The sequence below is a fragment of the Kryptolebias marmoratus genome, linkage group LG10 (assembly GCF_001649575.2).
Source record: "Kryptolebias marmoratus isolate JLee-2015 linkage group LG10, ASM164957v2, whole genome shotgun sequence".
Lineage (NCBI taxonomy): Eukaryota > Metazoa > Chordata > Actinopteri > Cyprinodontiformes > Rivulidae > Kryptolebias > Kryptolebias marmoratus.
In genome coordinates, this window is record NC_051439.1 from 23952040 (window position 1) to 23972326 (window position 20287).

At 43.3% G+C, this 20287-nt stretch overlaps 1 protein-coding gene across 2 annotated transcripts in view; it reads left to right on the forward strand.

Annotated features, from left to right (window-relative positions):
• Nucleotides 1-20287, forward strand: part of LOC108250816 (nesprin-1) — a 65615-nt gene that overhangs the window by 42455 nt on the left and 2873 nt on the right. Inside the window, exons 59-79 of one of the 2 annotated variants that reach the window (XM_037977959.1) lie at nt 24-5527; nt 6028-6261; nt 7314-7469; nt 7658-7899; nt 7977-10038; nt 10207-10541; nt 10872-11016; nt 11150-11350; nt 11432-11691; nt 12472-12613; nt 13448-13603; nt 13958-14098; nt 14224-14400; nt 15136-15273; nt 15344-15529; nt 15611-15724; nt 15819-15971; nt 16052-16144; nt 16270-16395; nt 18633-18758; nt 19539-19610. In XM_037977959.1, the coding sequence (XP_037833887.1) occupies nt 24-5527; nt 6028-6261; nt 7314-7469; nt 7658-7899; nt 7977-10038; nt 10207-10541; nt 10872-11016; nt 11150-11350; nt 11432-11691; nt 12472-12613; nt 13448-13603; nt 13958-14098; nt 14224-14400; nt 15136-15273; nt 15344-15529; nt 15611-15724; nt 15819-15971; nt 16052-16144; nt 16270-16395; nt 18633-18758; nt 19539-19610 (10763 nt within the window). The remainder of the gene's footprint in view (nt 1-23; nt 5528-6027; nt 6262-7313; nt 7470-7657; nt 7900-7976; nt 10039-10206; nt 10542-10871; nt 11017-11149; nt 11351-11431; nt 11692-12471; nt 12614-13447; nt 13604-13957; nt 14099-14223; nt 14401-15135; nt 15274-15343; nt 15530-15610; nt 15725-15818; nt 15972-16051; nt 16145-16269; nt 16396-18632; nt 18759-19538; nt 19611-20287) is intronic. The other variant, XM_037977960.1, reaches the window with a different exon arrangement.

The following is a 20287-nucleotide window of genomic DNA, read 5'->3' on the forward strand; positions in this document are numbered from 1 at the left end:
GACAGAGGAAGAACCCCAACAGGCAGCTGCACAGACAGAGGAAGAAGCCAAACAGGCAGCTGCACAGACAGAGGAAGAAGCCAAACAGCCAGCTGCACAGACAGAGGAAGAACCCCAACAGCCAGCTGCACAGACAGAGGAACCTAAACAGCCAGCTGCACAGACAGAGGAACCTAAACAGCCAGCTGCATGGACGTTTGAAGAACACAAACAGCCAGCTGCACAGATACAGAAAGAATCTGAACAGCCAGCTGCATGGAGAGAGGAAGAACCCAAACAGCTGGTTGCACGGATACAAGAAGAACCGAAACAGCTGACTGCACACACAGAGGAATCTGAACGGCCAGCTGCACGGACTGTTGAAGAACCCAAACAGCCAGCTGCACAGATACAGGAAGAATCTGAACAGCCAGCTGCACAGACAGAGGTAGAACCCCAACAGCCAGCTGCACGGACTGTTGAAGAACCCAAACAGCCAGCTGCACAGATAGAGGTAGAACCCAAAGAGGCAGCTGCACAAAGAGAGGAAGAACCCAAAGAGCGGGTTGCATGGATACAGGAAGAACCCGAACAGCTGACTGCACAAACAGAGGAACCTGAACAGCCAACTGCACAGATACGGGAAGAACCCAAACGACCAGCTGCAGAGACAGCGGAAGAACCCCAACAGCTGGTTGCACAGACTGAGGTAGAACCCAAACAGTCAGCTGCACAAACTGAGAAAGAACCCGATCAGGCAGCTGCACAGACAGAGGAAGAACCCCAACTGCCGGCTGCACAGACAGAGGAAGAACCTCAACAGCCAGCTGCACAGACTGAGGAAGAACCCAATCAGGCAGCTGCACAGACAGAGGAAGAACCCAAACAGCTGGTTGCACAGACTGAGGAAGAACCCAATCAGGCAGCTGCACAGACAGAGGAAGAACCCAAACAGCCGGCTGCACGGATACAGGAAGAACCCGATCAGGCAGCTGCACGGAGAGAGGAAGAACCCAAACAGCTGGTTGCAGAGATACAGGAAGAACTGGAACAGCCAGCTGCATGGACCGAGGAAGAACCCCAACAGCCGGCTGCACTAACAAAGGAAGAACTTGAGAGTTTCACTGAGCAAACCAAGGGTACTCTTAAGGAAGAGACAAAACTAACAAAAAGTCAAACAAAGTCAAAGAATGCTGAACCTATAACAACTAGCTATGATGGTATAAAATCTTCAACTCAGTTAACAGAAACAGAACCAACTGAAGTGTCTGTCCTGAAGGAAAATAAGCCCTCTCCAACCAAAAGAAGATCAAAACATCAAAAAATTTCCCCAAAACATTCAGTCAGGGTGACAGAAAACAAGCAAGAACCTGACAGCCGGAAATCTTTAGGTTCTGAAGAGCAAACAGGGGTGGCTGTGGAACAAACTAGAGTTATACCAACCAGGAGGAAGTCAAAGACTCTTGAGGTTTCAACATCTCCAGAATCTGCTTCTTTTACAAGTAAAATACCTGGTGAGGACACCAAGAAAACCCAACAAGAAACTGAAAAACTTAAAATCCTACCACCAAGGAGAAAGTCAAGGACAACAGATGTTTCTCCTGGTTTTACTGTGGCCCCTCAGCTGAGTAATGAACCTGAAGGTCAGAAGTCCTCTCCCAAATCACCTGATGTGGAACTTGAACAGTTTAAGCAAAAACCTATTGGTCAAAGGTTTTCAACTTCTGACAACTTCCCAAGATCAACGGAAAATACTGGTATGGAAAAAGGAAAACTTTTTCCAGCCAAAAGAAAGTCAAAAAGCCAAAAACCTTTGCAAGAAACTGTTGCTAAATATGTGACAGATGAAATAATAAAACCTGTTGGGCTGAAATTTACTGAGGAAACAGAAACAGCTTCTTTGACAGAAGCAAAAATTATACCAAGTAAGAGAAAGTCAAAAAGCAGTGATGTTTCTACAAGATTAAAGCCGGACACTCTCACTGCTGGGGCTGACGTTCTGAACTCTCAGGAAACCATAAAAGAACTTGAAAGTAGCAGAATTTCTTCAGCTGAACCTTCAGTTACTGTAACTACTGTTCAGGTAGAGAATAAGATCTTGCTAACCACATCAGAGAGCCTTATGGCTCCCCCAGAACTGTCTGAAAAGGAAACACAGGCCATGGAAAAGACAGGAGGTCCAGTAACTGAAGGTGCTGTTGCCGTGGAAACAGAGCTAACAGGTTCTGATCATCAGAAGCTTCCTGCCGCTCTGCAGATGGTCCCAACAACAACTATAATGTCTGATGTGGAAAAAGTAGAGCTTTCACCAAGTGACAAACTGTCAGAAAGTCAGAAATGTTCCACAGACACCATGCTTTTGTCTGAGACCAAGGTTGAATCTGAAATAGTTCAGTCAGTAGATCAACCTAGAGTCACTGCTTCTGGAATAACTGAACCAACACCAGACAGCAGAGAATTGAAGAATCTCACTGAGTCTGAAGAAACTGGAGAGCCAGCTTTAAAAATACAGGAGGTCCAAGGACAAAGTGAAACTGTTGTTGAATCAGTTGAGCTTTCCCAAACCAAAAGAATGTCAGAGAGTCCAAAACTTTCCCTGCAACTTGTTGACATGAATAAATTTGAGAGTCCATCTCTATCTTCCACAGAGCAAACAGAAGTTGTTGATTTGGACATAACTAAGGTTATAAAAAGTAGAAGAGAGCTAAACAATGTTGAATCCTCTGCAGCTACAGAGACAGTCTCCGCCACTGGAAGAAATACAGATGTTGAGACCAAACATTTTAAGAACGAAGGTGAGCGTTTGACACCTGCCACTGCTTTAAAAGTCCTCACAGTTATGGAGACTCAAACAGATGTGAAGAACATCGGTTCAGTTGTTGGAAAGACTCTAATTCAAGCTGCTGAAGATCAGAATTTACAAGAAAAGAAAGTGGTCACAGTCCTTCTTGATACAAGTGAATTGTTTAAACACACTTCAGATACTCATCACTTTGATGTTGAAAGTTGCACTTTGACTTCTCATATAAAAGAACTTGAGTCAGATGTTTTACCTGTCCCTATAATACCACCTGAAACATCAGACACAGGCCTTCAAATACCTGAACAAACCACTGTCCAGTCTTCAGAAACAAGCTCTGGAGTGGACTCTGAAGTACAGCTTCCTCTCTCTTCTGACTCAACAGATACACCAACTATAGCAGATTACATTGACAAGTTATGGACAAACACTGAAGAGACTGAGAGGAGATATTTAATCCTTGATGTGTCTGATATAGGGATCCTCCAGACATGTGAGGCAAAGCTAGATCATCCAGACCAAGAGACCGTGGCCATAAGTGATTCCACCACACCTTCATCTGCTGTTTTGTCTCACGAGGGAAGGACAGAAATAAGTTCCTCTGAAGTTGAAAAAGTTGTACTAAGTGAAACCACGAGTCAGCAAAATATGTCCGAACAAGAACCACCACAGGAAAAACCTAAAGAAGTCAAAGACAGTGATGTTCAGGAGGAGGATAAGGCTTCAAAAAGGGATGTACAAGAAGCCCAAGAGATTCAGAATGAGAGATTTATTCAGAAAGAACCAGAAGTATGCCTACTACAGCTTGATATATCTACCAGTCCAAAAGAGAATGACACATCTGTAGCAGGGGATGAGCCAAGGATGGAAACTATGATCCAGATTGGAAGTGTCCAGCAAACCACGGCTGTAGTTCAAGATGACGTATCTCAGACCGACTTTGTTCAGCTAAACCTGCCTTGTTCCAAAGCACTATCACAAGACAAGACAGAATTTATAGAAATAAGCTTATTTGAGCAAGAGCCAATCAAAACTGAGGCTCAGATTGAGCCTAAAACAGTCATCGAACACATTAGTCCAGATGAACGTCCTGCTCTGCTAACTCATGTTATCAGCAGTTCATCAACAAGCTGTGAAGAAGAATTTGTCACACTGGAGAAACTTGACATGTCAGCTGAAGTACGTATTCTACAACTAGATATACAAATGAGTCCAGGGGACCACAAAACCATTTCTGTCACAAATGAAACAGAAAAGAAGACTGGTTCTGTTCAAATATGTAACCAGACTGAAACAAGGAAAGAAAAACCTACAGCTGATATTATCTCAGAGAAATCTGCTCCAGAGATGACTGAGGCAGCAGCTCAACAACTCACCTTCCCTGTTTATGAGAACATACAACCACACCAAACTAAACTCATAGAAATAAGCTTGAATGAGCAGAACGCAAGTCCAAGTGGTATTAAGACTGTACTGGAAAGACAGGAAGATGGTGAAGAACCTGATCCTGTGATAATAAAACATGGAGGGGATGAGTCTTCCATTCAGTTGGAAGAAAAGCCTGTTGAGATACAGAAAATCGATTTGGAGCATGAAGGACCTTTTTTACAAGTAGATATATCAACCCATCCTGAGGAACCTCAAATCCTTTGTGTCCTAGAAGAACCAGGAGAAGATCTGACTCAGACAAGGACCCAGAGCGAAGGAGTGCCTGAAAGCAACGATGAGGCTGCTGCTGATACTCATCCAGAGGAGGAGACAAAGAGAACAAGAGTGGACGGGCAACCAATCAGCTCTACATGGGAGGAGGATGATGTTCATCCTGACTTAGGTCAGCATGTGTCTGCTGGTTCTGAAGAAGTTCGATCACGTGAAGTAGGGACAACATCTGGACAAACAACTGTGCAAGGAACTTTAAAAATGATTAGTCTGGATAAGTTGAAAACAACTCAGGACAAACCTGAAGATGCACCCAGAAACCGTGATGAGAAGTTTACTGCAGAGAAAACAGTCCTCATAGAAGCTCTTGATCCCATTAAACGCCCTGATGCACCGGAGCAACAAATCACATCGCTGTCAGTTGGCGAGCACAGCTGTCCAGATGAACGTCCTGCTCTGCTAACACAAAGTATTAGCAGCTCACCAGATACACCAGGTGATATCCAGTGTGAAACAGATCTGACCTCTGCTGATGTTCACCCAGAAAAGATGACAGTGGATGAAGTAAAGGTTAAAGAATGTGAACCAGTTACAGTGAGTTCATCTGAAAAGAGTCAAACTGATCCTCAGCTAAAATCCTACAGGATCACACTGGAACAACCTGAGGTAATCAAAGATGCTGATGTTAACAAACACGCTACACGCTTACCAGACAAAACGTATGATGCATCAAAGCACTCAGATGGAACTTCTGTTAAAAAGAGAGAAATCCACCGGAGTTCATTTGGGAACCAAACTATCAGCACAGAGAAGCAGCAGGAGGTGGATGTCCGACCTGATGCACTGAAAGAAAGAGAAGATGTGACTTCAGCTGAGGTTCAGCCAGACACATCTGCATTCAGGATGACTGAGGCACAGGTCCAAGAAAGCTTTACTGGGTTCTTCACAGAACCTACTTTGGTTCATCAAGTCCAAATGGAGGAAAACCTGAGCGGTGTAGGAGAAAAGACTGAAGGAGAAGAGATCCCGCTCCAAATGAGCCTTACTGCCACAGAAGAAATGATTCCTCAGGATGTGAACTTACCAAAGGTGAGTCCAACATCTTATCGGTTAGTTTTTGTATCATACACTGAGAAACATGAGCTGTGAAGTCATGTAGAGGGTTAGTTTGAGTAACAGAAAAGGTTTTCACACCCCAGGACTCCACCATGGTTTCTTTATTGTAGCAGATGTTCTGAGTAAATAAACTTCATCAGATACATAGAGAGGAAGGAACAATCATGACCTGATTATCTGAATAATAATAATAATCTCAATAACTGAACAAAAACATCAAGTTTATAATTAGAGAGATGTGCTTTTTTCTATCATTCTTAGTTTGATGAAAATGTTTTAAAACTTTATTCAAAAAGGAATAGTTGATTTACTGAAACAACTTAGATAAAAGACCAGAATTTTCAATAAATATTATTTTTGCTAAACATTGGTTTTATTATCATCACACACATAGAACAGATGAACTTTTTAGCTCATCTTTTGTATGTTTAACCATTTGTGACAATAAAACTGTTGTTCGTTGATGACAACAGGAGGAGGTGTTTGGTTCTGAGGAGATCCTGACAGAATCACTGAAGATGGCTGAGAAAACAGCTGACATCACCCCGGGTCGACTGACCCGTTTGAAAGGATTACCAGTTCAAGAAGATGAAACTGAGGAGGCTGAGGAGCCGGTCCTGGAGGAACCAGAAGGAACTGCCCTGAGGAACATATTCACAGAAATCCAGTTCCTCTCTAGAACAGGAGCCATCAGTCACATCCTTCAGGTATTAAACTTACTGTCAGCCCTTATATCAGTTTTAATAAAACAACCAGAATTTCTCCAAAAGAAGCTGAACTGCTGAAGCTGTAGCTGGGGGTTATTCTTCGAGGAACAACCATATTGTCATTGCTGTCTTTTTATATACATTTACAGAGTCACAATTTAATGTCTTATTGTACTTTACTCAAATCAATCATAACCTTCAGTATGATTGATGCAGATATAATACATGCAGTAATAATACATCATCATCATCATCATCATCATCATAATACATCATCTGTCGTGCTTTTTCAGCTTTGGTCACTTTGTACATCATCTGCCACAGCTCTCTTCATACTCTGTTTCTACCCTACTTGGCAGCAGCACCAACATAGATGATTTATTTTTACCAGAGTATACCTTTGAAATGAAGATAAGCAGATTTGGGACCAATGTTATTAATATTATAGCGGATTGGGCTGGACATGTTTTCTGAAGACAGAAGAAGTTTAAAAATGTACTTCTGTGCTATATCAGGCTTTAAGCTCCTAAAATAATTAATGTTTGTCTAAATATACAAGCAGGTTAGGTTGTGCTTTTTCTGCGTTTCATACAAGCAGCATCTGCTTCAACATGCCTTCCCTGAGAGTCTGAGCCTGGATTGGTTGTTTTTGCACCACATCTGAGTTGTTCCATGCAGTATCGTAGATGATTTCAAATAAAGCGCTGCTTGATCTTGTGCCGGTTTCTATGATACACACTTATAAGTACATGAGTACGAAATGGCAACTGATTTGCACGTTTTGGTATGAAACAGCAATGACTAAGTATGAGTTGGAGGTTTGAATTAACTCAACTTTTATCAGTGGCAGAGAAATCTCTTTATTCTGATCTACTTTACAGAATATTTACTTTACTGCACTGAATACTAAAGTACAAAGTAAGAAGGACTGTAATGTCTCAATTTTTTATTCTACATCTTTTAAAGAATCACAGAAAAGTCTTTATGTGAACTTCAAACAGATTGAAGCTACAACTGAACATTGTCAAATGTTCATTGGTATTTGTCCCCAGGGTACACCACAGGAAGATAGTCCAGAGGATCTCCTCACATCCAGCAGGGATTTGGATCTTCTGCTCAGCAGAGTGGTTTCAAAGGTTCTGAGCATTAAGAACAGTGCTGCTGAGCTCAGCCCGTCAGCCATGGCCCGGCAGGTGAAGGAGGCTCAGGTGAGATGTTAGACTTTTAAGGGACCTTTCACAAGATCGTGTACCTAAAAGCATCAGTACACCAAGATGTCCTCAGAATAGTAAATATTTGCCAAAAGTAGCAGAACAGTTTAAAAGGACCCTATGCTAACAGAATATTTGTATTAGAAATCCAAGCTTTGAGTAACTGTGTGTTTCTTTGAGTGCAGGAGTACCGAGACGTTGCACAGCTTCAGGTGTCGGTGGTGTCTCAGCTGAGAGAAGCTGATGCTGCAGACAAGGACATTCTGTGTGTCTTGGAGGACCAGTGGAGCTCCATAGTTCAGGATGCAGCCACTGTGATCCACAGTAAAGAAACCCAACTGCAGTTGGTGTCTGATTACTGCACACAGATTCAAATGGCAAAAACCAAACTGGATCAGCTGACAGCAGAACTGGATGCTGTGAAAATGTAAGTTGTCTCAGTCTGTTTCTGTCACCATAAATCAGAAGACCTGATGGATAAACTGAGAACATGTTTTCTTTTAGGTCTCCAGAGCAAAGCAGTTGCACAGAGGCTGGGCAGCTGACCTCCTTACAGAAACGTTTGGAGGAGAACAGGATAATACTTGGAGAGTTGCTTCTGACCCATACCAGGATTTGTCTCATCCTCAGTCACTCTGACAGAGAAGCTGCCCAGACTGAGCAGAAGAACCTCCAGGAGAAGTGGCGCTCTCTGGAAAGGAGTGTTGAAAACTGCCTTCATCACACGAACATCCTCTCTGACCACAGCAGTACCCTTCTGTCAGATCTGACCAGTCTACAGGAAGGCCTGGAAACTATCAGGAAAGACCTTGAAGCCAAAGGTTCTTCAGCTGCTCAGTGGAGTCACAGGGATGTGCAGCAGCTGATTGAGGTAAACGCTGAGGTTAAAGCAGTCCAACAACAGTACCAATATTTACAGCAGCAGTCAGAGGAACTGCTCCTCACATGCAGATGGGAAGAAGAATCAGAGGAGATACGCCACAAACTCCAGGAGATCAGACAGAAACTGAGCCACACAGAGGAACTCCTGTCCTCCCAGACTAAAATCAGCAGCAATCCTGTGATGGAGAAGATCATCACAGTGATGAAGGATGCCTTGGCAACGGCCAAACAAATGGAGAAGGACATTGAGGGCAGGAGGAGGAGAGTGCCTCTTCTTCCTGAAGAAGTTCACCAGCAGCTTAGGGATCTGAAGAAGCTGCAGTCTGAGGTCTTGGCCAAACAGGGTCAACTGGAGTCTCTGGTTGAGGAGATGGAGGACCTCTTTCCACAGCTGGACCAGGCTCAGGAGGTACCAGTTATACACACTTCTCTGGAATGCCTTGAAGAACTCTCAAGGTCCACCACTGAGAAGCTGTCCAAGGCCTTGAAAGAAGTGGAGTCTGGTCTCCAGACCAGAGAAAAGCTGTCTGAGCAAATTGCGGACCTGGACTCCTGGATTCTGGCTGATCTACAGTCAGAGGCCTTGAGGCGTGCTGACAGTGAAGTCTTGAGTCTTGTTGAACTGGATTGCAGAGTTCGTCACATTCAGGAAACACTGTCTGAGGCTGAGAGGCAGGCAGCAGTCTGTGAGGCATTGTTAATGAAAAGTAAAGACATAAACTCTGAACTTAACATCACAGAAACATCTCAGCTTTTTGACAAAATCAGGAACCTCCAAGAGGACATCAGGGCCATCAGCAGCAGGGAGAAGACCAAAAAGGAGGAGCTGGATGAACTCATCAAGACTACGGATTCAAGAAGGAAAACCCTGCTGGCTGTTGAACAAAGCCTGAGGCAGATCTTAGTAGAGCTGAGCAGACACAGGTTCCCCATCACCAGAGAGTCCCTTCAAGCTTTAAGACCTTTTAAGCACACGATCTTGGAACACAATTGTCAGGTTGACCTTCTGAACCCATGGATTCCCCAGGAAAAGACCAATGAGATTAAGACAGTTATATCTGATCTTCAGAATAAAATTTTTACTCTGGAAATAAAAGCCAGGGATCATGAGAGTTTCCTGAATATGAGGCAATCTGTGGAGAACCTCTGGGAGAACGTTCAGGAGCAAGTCCACCAGACTAAAGATGGGACTAGGGACCTGGAGGACAGGTACAAGATGTGTCAGACCCTCCTGGTCCAGCTTCCTTTGATTAAAGGGTTTTGTAGAGAGACTGGAGCCAAACTCCAGATGATCTCTGCAGACCTGCTTCCCTCCCAGCTGACGTCTGAACACCAGAGGCTGAAACAAACCGAGGACCGCCTCCACACTTTGGAGATGATGCTCCTCAACAACCTTAGTCTCATTGAGTGGAACATGCTCAAAGAACTGGACCTTGAATCAGAAAGGAAAGCCACTCAGTTCTTTCTAGCCAGGACCCAGAAAGAGCTTCAGAACCTTTGTTTACTGGATCCAAACCAAACTGCGATTGACAGAGAGTACCAGAAACTTGCATCTTTAAAGAAGACCGTGGAGTCAAAACTCAGAGCATTTGAGCTTCTGGAGCAAAAGAAGGAAAGCAAACAGACATCTGACCATCTGTTGGACCTAAAGACTGCAATCCTCAGTGAATGTGATTTACAGATGGTAAGTTTTTAATTTGTACCATCTTCCTTCTCTTATTTAAATTGGTCCTCCTTGTTTAAGGCAAAACCTCCTGTTTCTGTAATCTGAGCAGACATGGATGGATGATTGGTTTGGTGGATAGTATAAATAGAAGCCAAAAAAACAAGAATGCATTTTGTTTATTTCCAGGAGAATGTCCTCCATGCCAGGGAGTGTTTCAGAAGCTACACCTGTGCTGTTAAAGACACAGTCCAGTTCCTGCAGGACATGGAGGTCTCTGTGCTGACCCCTCAAGGCTCTGCTGGACTCTGCTGTGAGGTTCTGGAAGAGACTCGGCAGACTTTGACCTCAATGCAGCAGCACTTCCAAACCTACATGGAGCGGCTGCAGAACCAGGCTGCTCTCCAAACCGTCCTGTCCCCCCAGAAGTTTGAGAGGCTCCATGAAAATGTTCTGAGCAAGCTGCTGGTTCGGATGTCCACTCTGCAGGCAAAGGGTCACGTACGACTGGAGTGTCTCAGCAGGTCAATACATGATCATTCCTGAGCCCAGAAAGTCTGAGGGTTGTCAGTGTGCAAAAATAAAATATGGATTTTCCTGATTCTCAGTGATCAGATTATAGTTGAAAACAATAACACATAAATCCTGAGTTGACTGTGTTAAATATTTAGCACTAAATTTAGCAGCACTTTATAATTTAAAATTTTCAAGTAAAGTTTATAAAATTCATTCATTATTCATAGAACTAGAAGCCTGTTACCTGGTGTAGACCCCATGTTCAGATTTCTTCCTTCATATGAGACTAATCTTAGTTTTTACTGGACAAAAGCAAATCAGCATGTTTTGTTTTCCAGGTGTGCAGAGCAGTACAGAAACTACACAAAGTGTCGAGATGAAGTCCTCCAGAGGATCACGAGCGCAGAGAACAGGCTCTTGGAGATCATCTCTGAAAAAGTTACTTGTCTCACTGACTGCACTGACCAGGAGGCAGAACTCAGAGTATGTTTAACACTGCTCACTCATAATGAATGCATCAGGGCTGCTAGTTATTTTGGTTTTAAAGGAAATTCTTATCACTTGGATCCCTGTGAAACATAGAAGATAGTAGCTGAGATTCGCCTGTGTTCTTCAGGTTCTCTCTGAGGAGATGGAGGCCCTGCTGAAACATCTGGAGGAGCTGAGGGAGTGGTGCCCAGAGCAGAACTGTTGTGGAGGTAGGGAGGCTGCAGGGACCTCCATCTGCAGACGGGTGTCAGGTTTACAGCGCTGCATCCAGAAGCTGAAAACACGGAGCAAACAGAGGATAACTGAATGGCTCAGCATCACGGACAGCGTGAGTAAACCAAAGATGGACTTTAGGTGGAGTACATAACAGGTGCAGCAAATAGGTAAATGGTTGGGTCTCACTCTTTAGGTGGAGCAAGCCTGTGTCATATTGGAGCAGGTGGAGGAGGAGCTTCCTCACTGCTCCAAGGTGAAGGTCTCCTCCGAGGAGCTCCACGACCAACTGCAGGCCTGGGAACAGTACCAGGACAGGCTGGACTGTGAACATCGAGCGCTGTCTGCACTGGAGCTGCGTGCAGCCCGGCTGCTGGGAGTCCCCGCCCACCTGGAACAGGCTCCTCCCACTCCACTCTGTCAACAGCTGCAGCTGATGCAGAGCAGGTACAACAGGTGTGTATGAATAGGTAAAATGTTTCCCCAATTAGCCCTGGTCCCACTGTCTTTAAAAGCATTTTGATCTCTCTAACACTTTTCTGTCTATTTGAAGCCCAGTTTTCTAAACTCAGAGGCTTCGTTTACAACACAAAACTATCAATGACCCAGCTATGACCCAATGATCCTAAGATTATCAGCCATAGTTCATAAAATCTCATCAACCGCCTATTTTGTCTTTTTCCTGGCTAATTCGGATCAGAACATCATTCCCATGATTTAGCTCAAAACCTGCAAGAAAAACTTGGGTTTTGTTTGGCCTGATTTGCCCAAATTTAGAAGGTGGTTTTTTAGCCCACCTGATGTAGTTCAAACTTACCCCAGACATAGGCTGCTTCGTTCTGGCTTAAAAGATTTGAAAATTTTACCTTTGCCCCTAGCTCTTGGAACAATATGCTTGTTTTTCACTTTACATCATTGTCATAAAACAAAACATTACTTCCCAGTGTCAACAAGTCCTAGATCATGTCTTCTTCTTCCTCTGCTTTGGATCTCTACCACTCTTTATTAGTTGCACTTGGGATTTCACCACAAACTGAGTTGTATTTGTACATTGCATTAAGGTGTTTTATTGAGAAGCTAAAGAAAACCCAATCTGGATCCTGTCAGGTGGGACTAACAGAACCTGACCTTTAACGTGTCTCTCTGAACCCGATTTAGTCCCGCTGGCTAAACACAGTCCAACTGTCAATGTTTCGTTTTTCCTTTGGGGTCAGTTAATGTGTTGTGTGTTTTCAGTGTGAGGCAGAAGAGCAGGGAGGGTTTACTGGCTGCCAGGATGGAGCTGGAGGACAGAGAGAAGATCCACGAGGAGCTGCAGGCTGTTCGGGTTTGGCTCGATGCTGCAGACGGTCTGCTGTCAGAGAGCGAGCAGCTTCAGGTGAGATTCTCTTTAAATCTCTTTTTATGATAAAGATGCTCTGTTCTTCATAAACAAACACTTCACATATTTTAAAGAGTCTCAGGAAAACTAAATAAATAATATAATATACATAGGTCTTAACTTGTTCTTGGATTGCTTTTAGTTTGAAATCAGTGAAGCTTCATCCAGCTGAATGAAAGAGGCAGAAAATTATAAATAAATAAACGCATCAATATTATAATTGGTTCTAAGGTGATTGTTAGGTATCATAGGTCTGAACTGTTAGTCTGGTTTCACCTTCTCTCCCTGAATTACCATAAACTTAGGAATACATGTGCAACTACACAAATATAGTTTAAAAATGTCATTTTAGTTAAATTTAACCACTGATCTGTGTCCAGAAACGACTTCATACAGACCCAGGTCTGGACCGTGAGCCCTATTATAAACCTTTAAACCAGTGAGAGATTTCTGCAGGAAGTGCTAAAGCTAGCTGCTGCTGCCATTGCATTTGTAAATTATGTGTAATATAAAATCTACAAACAGCATAATGGTTAAAAATCTTTAAGAAAACAGTTGTTTTCAGATTCACTACGTTCAGACTAGCCCTTAGCTCATCAGTTTTGTCAGAAGGAAACTTTTTCTCCAAACTAAAGTAATTCAAAGAGCCGTCCACAACAGGTAAGATATTGACTGTTCCTGGTGTTTCACTTCAGAATGGCTGAACTATCCCTTTGATGTTGTTACTGTGTAGTGAAGACTTTCAGGATTATTTAACGTTTTTCATGTTTTGTTCCATTATTGGTTCTATGGTATTGGTATTAAAGTATTAAAGGCCTTTGTGTGTTTCAGGAGCTGTACAGCCAGCTGTTTACCCATAAGGCTTTGCTGCAGCGCGTAACGGAGAGCCTCAGGATGAGGTATTCTGATCTGGACGCTGCGGTACCAGCTGAGATTGACACCCATCTACAGGAAGTCACCAAGTCCCTGCAGGAAGTAGAAATAAAGGTACACAGACTTCAGTTTTAATGAAGGGAACGTGACTTGTTTTACTCCTCACAGGTTGTTTAACTTTATTTTGAGTAAAACATTAAGAAGTGGAATGGATCAGTGTTTTTATATAGACCTTCTGAAACCTACATCTGTCCATTTTTATCATTTAATGACCGAAGCGTCGGTGAGCAGATCTCCACAAGTCTGTCTCACAGCAGTGTTCTGATCCGGTTCTGACCCAGAGCTGATGATGGTTGGAGGTGAAACAGCCAGTACTTTTACATCTTTCCTTTCTGTTCGGATGGTACAGGTTCCACATTACTGTCCCACCTGACCCTGAATAATCCTTGTCTCTGATTGGCTCCTCAGGTGAGGGAGGCAGTGGAGAGGAGCGGTCCGATCCACAGGCTGGGAGCAAAGCTGTCTGATATCCAGGCTGGGCTGAGATCAGTCCAGAACCGACTGGAGGAGAAGAGTCCGACTGTAGCTGAAGCAAAGTTCACTCAGAAGGTGGGTGTCCTTCCCTACATGGGTCTGTCTGTCCAAATCTGGATTGGTTCTGGATGTTGGTGACTACAGGAAGTCCAGTATGACAACAGCTTCATGTCCCAGTCCTGACTTGTCTCTGTTCTCAGCGAGTGTGGGACGGCTTGGATGTGTGGCACTCCCGACTGGCAGCTCTGGAGGTGGAAGTGCAGGACTTGGAGAAACTGGAGGAGATTCTGATCCTGACGGACCGGCTGGTGGAGGTCCAGCAGCTCCACTCCCTGGTGTCCAAACAGGCCGAGCAGAGGACAACCCTGCTGAGCAAGGTGGACAGAACTCCTAAAAGTCTTTAATATTTCCTGTTGTTGTTCTTAAAGGTCCAAGGAGAAGCTAGATAATTCAGACCAGAACTTTTTAATTCTGTGATTGATGAATCAGCACTATTGTTTTTCTGTTTGTAGTTTCTTCTGTGCTACAAACAGGAAGTACTACAATACTTTGTGTTGTTTTACCCATTCATGTCTCAAAATGTTCCACTCAATCAGGAATATTGTGCTATCACTTATAGTATTTAAAACTTATTTCATTTTCTATAACAATCCCATTAAAATACATTAAGATTCTTTAAATCCTTCAAAACATTGTTTCCTGATATCTGCTTCACCACAATGACTCAATTTTAGCTTCCGTTCTGCTTGTTTTAACTTCAGCATTTGAGTTATTTATTCCTCAACTAATTTCAGAGCCCAGATTTTATTTCTGGAGTTTATTTTCTGTTTGTGCCTTTTTACTTATCAGTAAATCTGAAGTTAGTTCCTGCATGTGTCACGTTTCCTAATCAGTTCACGAGTCTGATTCTGTTCTGACCCACATGTTTGATTCTGTTCTGACCCGCATGTTTGATTCTGTTCAGATCCACATGAGTCTGATTCTGTTCTGACCCACATGTTTGATTCTGTTCTGACCCGCATGTTTGATTCTGTTCAGATCCACATGAGTCTGATTCTGTTCTGACCCGCATGTTTGATTCTGTTCTGACCCGCATGTCTGATTCTGCTCAGATCCACACGTGGCTCCAGGAGCATCAGGAGATGATCAACAGCTCTAAAAGCTGGATGGTTGAGGCTCAGTCGTGGCTCGCTGCTCCGTGCACGTACACCTCAGCTAAGTGTTTGAGGAGCCACGTGCACGCCCTGCAGGTCAGTATGCTGCTCCGGCACACACTTTTAAATGTTGCACCCATTTTTAAAGCCTGGTCCTTTGCTGCAGAGCGTGTTGGATGATTCGTCTCAGATCCGGAAGACGCTGCAGGGCTTCGGCTCGGTCCTGAGGGACATGTCACAGGTTTGTGATGTCACGGCTCTGCAGGAACAGCTGATTGAAGCAGATTGCCAAGTGGCCGAGGTTCAGGATAGTTTCACAGCTCCTCTGTCTCAGCTCAAGCACGCTGCTGCTGTGAGTCTTACAGTTGATTTTTCTCCTCTTCCTTCCTCTCTTTGAGTGGCCAGTTATATGAACTAATATCTGTGTTTTTAGGAGGTGGAGGCCATTGAAAGTGAAGTCAGGCGGATGGAGAGCGATGTAGCTGAAATAAAAACGATGTTATCTACTCCAGAGGCTTTTCCCAGCCCCAGAGAGGATAACCTGAAGGTCAGACTGGATCAGACTGGTTTGTTTTATGCTGAATTTCAATAATATACAGAAGGTTGATTATTGTTGTGTGTTTTTCTCTTTATGTTCACAGATGATTGAGCAGAAGATTCAGTCAATGAGGACAACTGTAGCTGAGATCCAGAAATGTAAACCAGGCCTTTGTCTTCCAGAGAAGGCAGAGGAGACTGTGATGGTCTTTAAAGTTGTGGACCAGCTCCAGGCTTTGCTGCTGGACCTGGAGAAGGTCAGTTGGTTAGTCAGTGAATCAATCTGCCCAGAAGGCAGGGATTCCCTTCTGAACTCCATATTTCTGTTTCTTTGCAGAAAATTCCTGCTTTGTTCATCCAGCAGCCTCCAACTCCAGTCCAAGACAAAGTGTCAGCTAAAGTCCAAGAATCCTCTTCTAAAGAGGCAGGGGTGAGCTTGGTCTAAAAACAAACAGAAGATTTAGAAGTTAAAAAGTTTTAAATGCACTTTGTCTTTATGAAGAATAATCTACAGTAAATCAACTAATGCCAGGCTTTGATCCTTGTCCCTCAAAGGATCAGGGTCAGATCACAATAGTCCATTTAGAGGAGGACATCCTGAAGAGATCTGGAGGAACTCTGCAGACGGTGAAGCAGTCCTCCCCAGAACAGAGAGAGTCCAGGATGCCTGAAGCCACCAGGGTAAGAACTGTCTCCTGATCCTTATCTCTGCTGCTACACAAACATGATGATAAAATGATTCAGGTCTATATAACTGGAATGTTAAAGGATCAGGACCTGCATGTGTGTGTCATTAACAAATAAAATAATCTAGATGTTGTGCATGTTTCTACTAATGTCCCAGTTGTTTTAGATAGGCTTCAGTGAAGCGGAAGTCCTGGTTCACCGAGGTTAAGATCCAAATACTCAAGATCTAAAACAAAACTATTTGTTCTGGATAAAACTCTGGGATTCATTTAGATTTATTAGTTCTGTCACACTGTGTCTAACATTTTACTGAGGTCCAGCTCAAAGTCAGTTTATCTCTCCACTGAATCAAACCTTTGCAGCTTTAGTTACTTCGTACCCAGGTGGGCACAAAAAGAAGCCATCTGCCATGTCTCTCTGCTGTCTGTGCTGTCCTCTTCTCACCCACCTTCTTACCACTTCATGCCTGTCTTAGCAGCTCCTGTGGTGATGATTCAATCAACTGGAGCAGTGGTTCGGACCCAACAGTGGGTCATGGAGCACCAAGTGGGTGGTTTGAGAAGATCTACAAAAATCAAATAAACTTTTAAAATGATTGTCAGTAAAATTAACTAAATTAATTACAATTAACTGTTGCAAAAAGATGGAAAGAGTCATGATAACTAGATTAAAGGGTTCTTTGTTAAATGCTGGTTTTCTTCAGCTAGCAGGAGTTGGGTCATGAGTTTCTGGTTGGAAAACTGAATAGTAGATGGATAAATAAATACCTTATTTATCCCCAAAGGGAATATTTAAGTTATCCAGTGCTCTGAACAAACCTACTCAACATATCAAAACAAGAAGAGAAACCAATAAATATTTACGCAGAATAAAACAAGAATAAAAGGCTTCTTATCTGTCCACTGTATGCATGTAAGTGGACTGAAGGCTCCGGCATACTCCATAAGAAGTCAAGAAGTTAGTTTTTGCACACACCTTTCATCGTCCATGATACGCTTTGATCCGATCTCCCAGGAGGCTGCTCCTTTCTCCTACAGCGTTAAAATAGATTTCTTCCCACTGGATTCTCAGCTCTCCTGTCTTTGTACAGATTTTTGCTTCTCTTACCCTGACCAGACATGTTTATTAAACAGACTGTGACCGTACCCTGCGTTTGGCATTTGATGGAGCACACTAATGAGCAAACGAAGGGAACGTGTCCCCATGCTGTCCAACCGAGGCGCACTTCCTCCCGGCCACGGCAGCCGTGAAGAGCTGCCTGTGTCTCCGCGGTCTCTGCTGTCCTCAATAACTGTGAAACCTCCTTTCACAAGTTCTTGGTCAACTGACTTAGGTTCATATGTTTCTAAGTTTTTCTAACAGCCTCCAGCTGCTTCTCAGCAGAGCACTAGCAGCAAATTAACTCCATTAAAGCTCACCAGCTTTTCCACATAAACAACAACCTCTGACCAATCACACGATGCTTGGAGCAAACCCCTGTGAGAAAAAGTTCAGCCAGGACCTTGTGTCGAGAAGCAGCTGACGAAGCTTCTATGGGAACAAAATGATGCAGTTTTCGTCTCACCTTGTGACTGAGGGCTGAGTTCATGGCTTCTCATGGAGTATGAGAACAGCTTTAATGTTTTCTGTTAAAGATTTTACAGACTGTGGGAGGAGCAGCTGCAGGACTGTTCCTCTGCTCCGTCAGGAGGCTGTGGAGTATCCGTCATATGTCTCAGATCCCTCCCACAGTTCAGAGTCCACCCCCAGTTTGGAGATGTGTAGATATGGACCAGTTTTATCAATGCCTCTGAGGCAGAGCTGTCTGTGTTTCTGACTCCCTGCAGGAAGCAGGAATCACCTTGGCAGTGTCTTGTTTATTAAACAGCAGCCTTTGTCTTTTTCAGATTCTTTTAGCGTAGCTTGTATCATATATGTTGGTATGAAATGACAGCTGTTACACACAACGCTGCGGTTTGATTTGGTAAAGGGATAAACTGACGTCGCCCGTTTCTCTGCCATATAAACCCATCACTATTTTACCTCAGTTTGTTTCCTTGTTTTATGTTTCCTCCTTTTTGGTGACACTCCTGATGTTTCATAAGTGAGCGGGTATTTGAAATATTCTGGTACTTGACAAATAAAAACAATAAAAAGGAGATTTTATCTACTTAGAAGCCATGAACAGCAGTGATTAGCTTCTGACCCCCACCCCTGTCGTAACCCTGGATCTGAGCCTGTTTCCGTGTCAGCAGCAGGAGCCTGAGGGTGAGCTCCAAGCTCAGGAAACCTCAGGGAGGGAAAGGAGTGAGGAGGACTTTGGAGGAAGTGTTTTCTGGTGGCTCTGGGATGCTTTCCTGCAGGGAGCTTCACCAGAGGTAAAGACCGAGGGCTTCTGTGGAAACCTCTGTCATCTGTGATCTTTTTTTGGTCGTCTCTTTTCACTTTGGAGCTTTCTGTGAGCCCAGGTCAGCCTCCCTCAGTCTGGGAGACTTTTACCTCTCAGTTTGAGGAAATGCAGAAGCTAGTTCAAAGTTTGGGACAGATGTGACACAGAAATAACTGATCCTGACATCATAAAGTCAATATGTTAGCTACAGCTGCATGACTAATCCCTGACCTGGGTCACTCTGCTCTGCAGGTGGTAAAGAGACCTTTGACCGCACTAACCTCCTGATCCTTCATACATTTCTGTCACTGCAGTTTCTCCTCCACTAGAGGGCAGCATCACACAGCATTTACAACAGCAGCAGCATGTTGAACAAACTCTGTAAACTCAGAAATGTTTCACTTTTTTCTTTTCCAACAACTAAATGTTTATTAGAACAGTAAGACTGTTGTTGTGTCCGTGTCAGGAACAGTTTTGATAACAGTAATAACTGGTATTGTGTATTTGTCAGGGTCTTGTTGTAGGAACAGTAATAAATGTTGTATCTGTGTCAGGGTCTTGTTGTAGGAACAGTAATAAATGTTGTATCTGTGTCAGGGTCTTGTTGTAGGAACAGTAATAAATGTTGTATCTGTGTCAGGGTCTTGTTGTAGGAACAGTAATAAATGTTGTATCTGTGTCAGGGTCTTGTTGTAGGAACAGTAATAAATGTTGTATCTGTGTCAGGAACCGGCTGTAGGAACAGTAATAAATGTTGTATCTGTGTCAGGAACCGGCTGTCTCAGAGGACACTGAAGCTGCTTCTGGACAAAGCACCGAACAGACAGCAGAAGATAAAAAGGTAACTAAATTTCTCTCCCTGTATTTTATAAAAACTGTTTTTTCTCATTTCTTTTAAGAAGTTTGTTTCTCCTCTTGTAAGAAAAGTTTGTAGATTGTCCTACTAACAGGTGAAGTCTTTCTCAGTCCTCTAGAACATGGTCCAGTCCATTAGCCTAATAAGAAGACAGCTGGATTTAATATCTTTGTTACCTAAATATGTTTCGTTTCCCACCCAAAGACCCCCTCATTTCATTAGAAAGGCTTCTTCAGGAGGAAATCTTATACCATATCATCCAGACCTTCGTCTCTTTGAATCTTTTTTACCCACTTTGATTTAAGACATCTTAAAAGTATAACGAAGTCCCAAAAACATACAGGAGTTAAAAACAGAGCCGAGCAGTCCATCACAGTAAAGTTTATTCCACAAAGGAAAGTTTCTGGATTTTAACACCAATATGAATATAATCTAATCTCTCATTGGTCGGGACTCAAACTATCCTGCTGGTGTCATATTTAAGGACACAGAAGTCATTTTCAGGGATGGAGTCCTTTTCTGTTTAAACACATCATCTGCTGGTGTAGATTCTCAGTCACCCAGGCCATGGTAAATTAAAAAAAAAAGTTAAAAAACAAAAACAACTGGACTTCTATTCTGTAGCTGAAGACGTTTCGCTTCTCATCCGAGGAGCTTTCTCA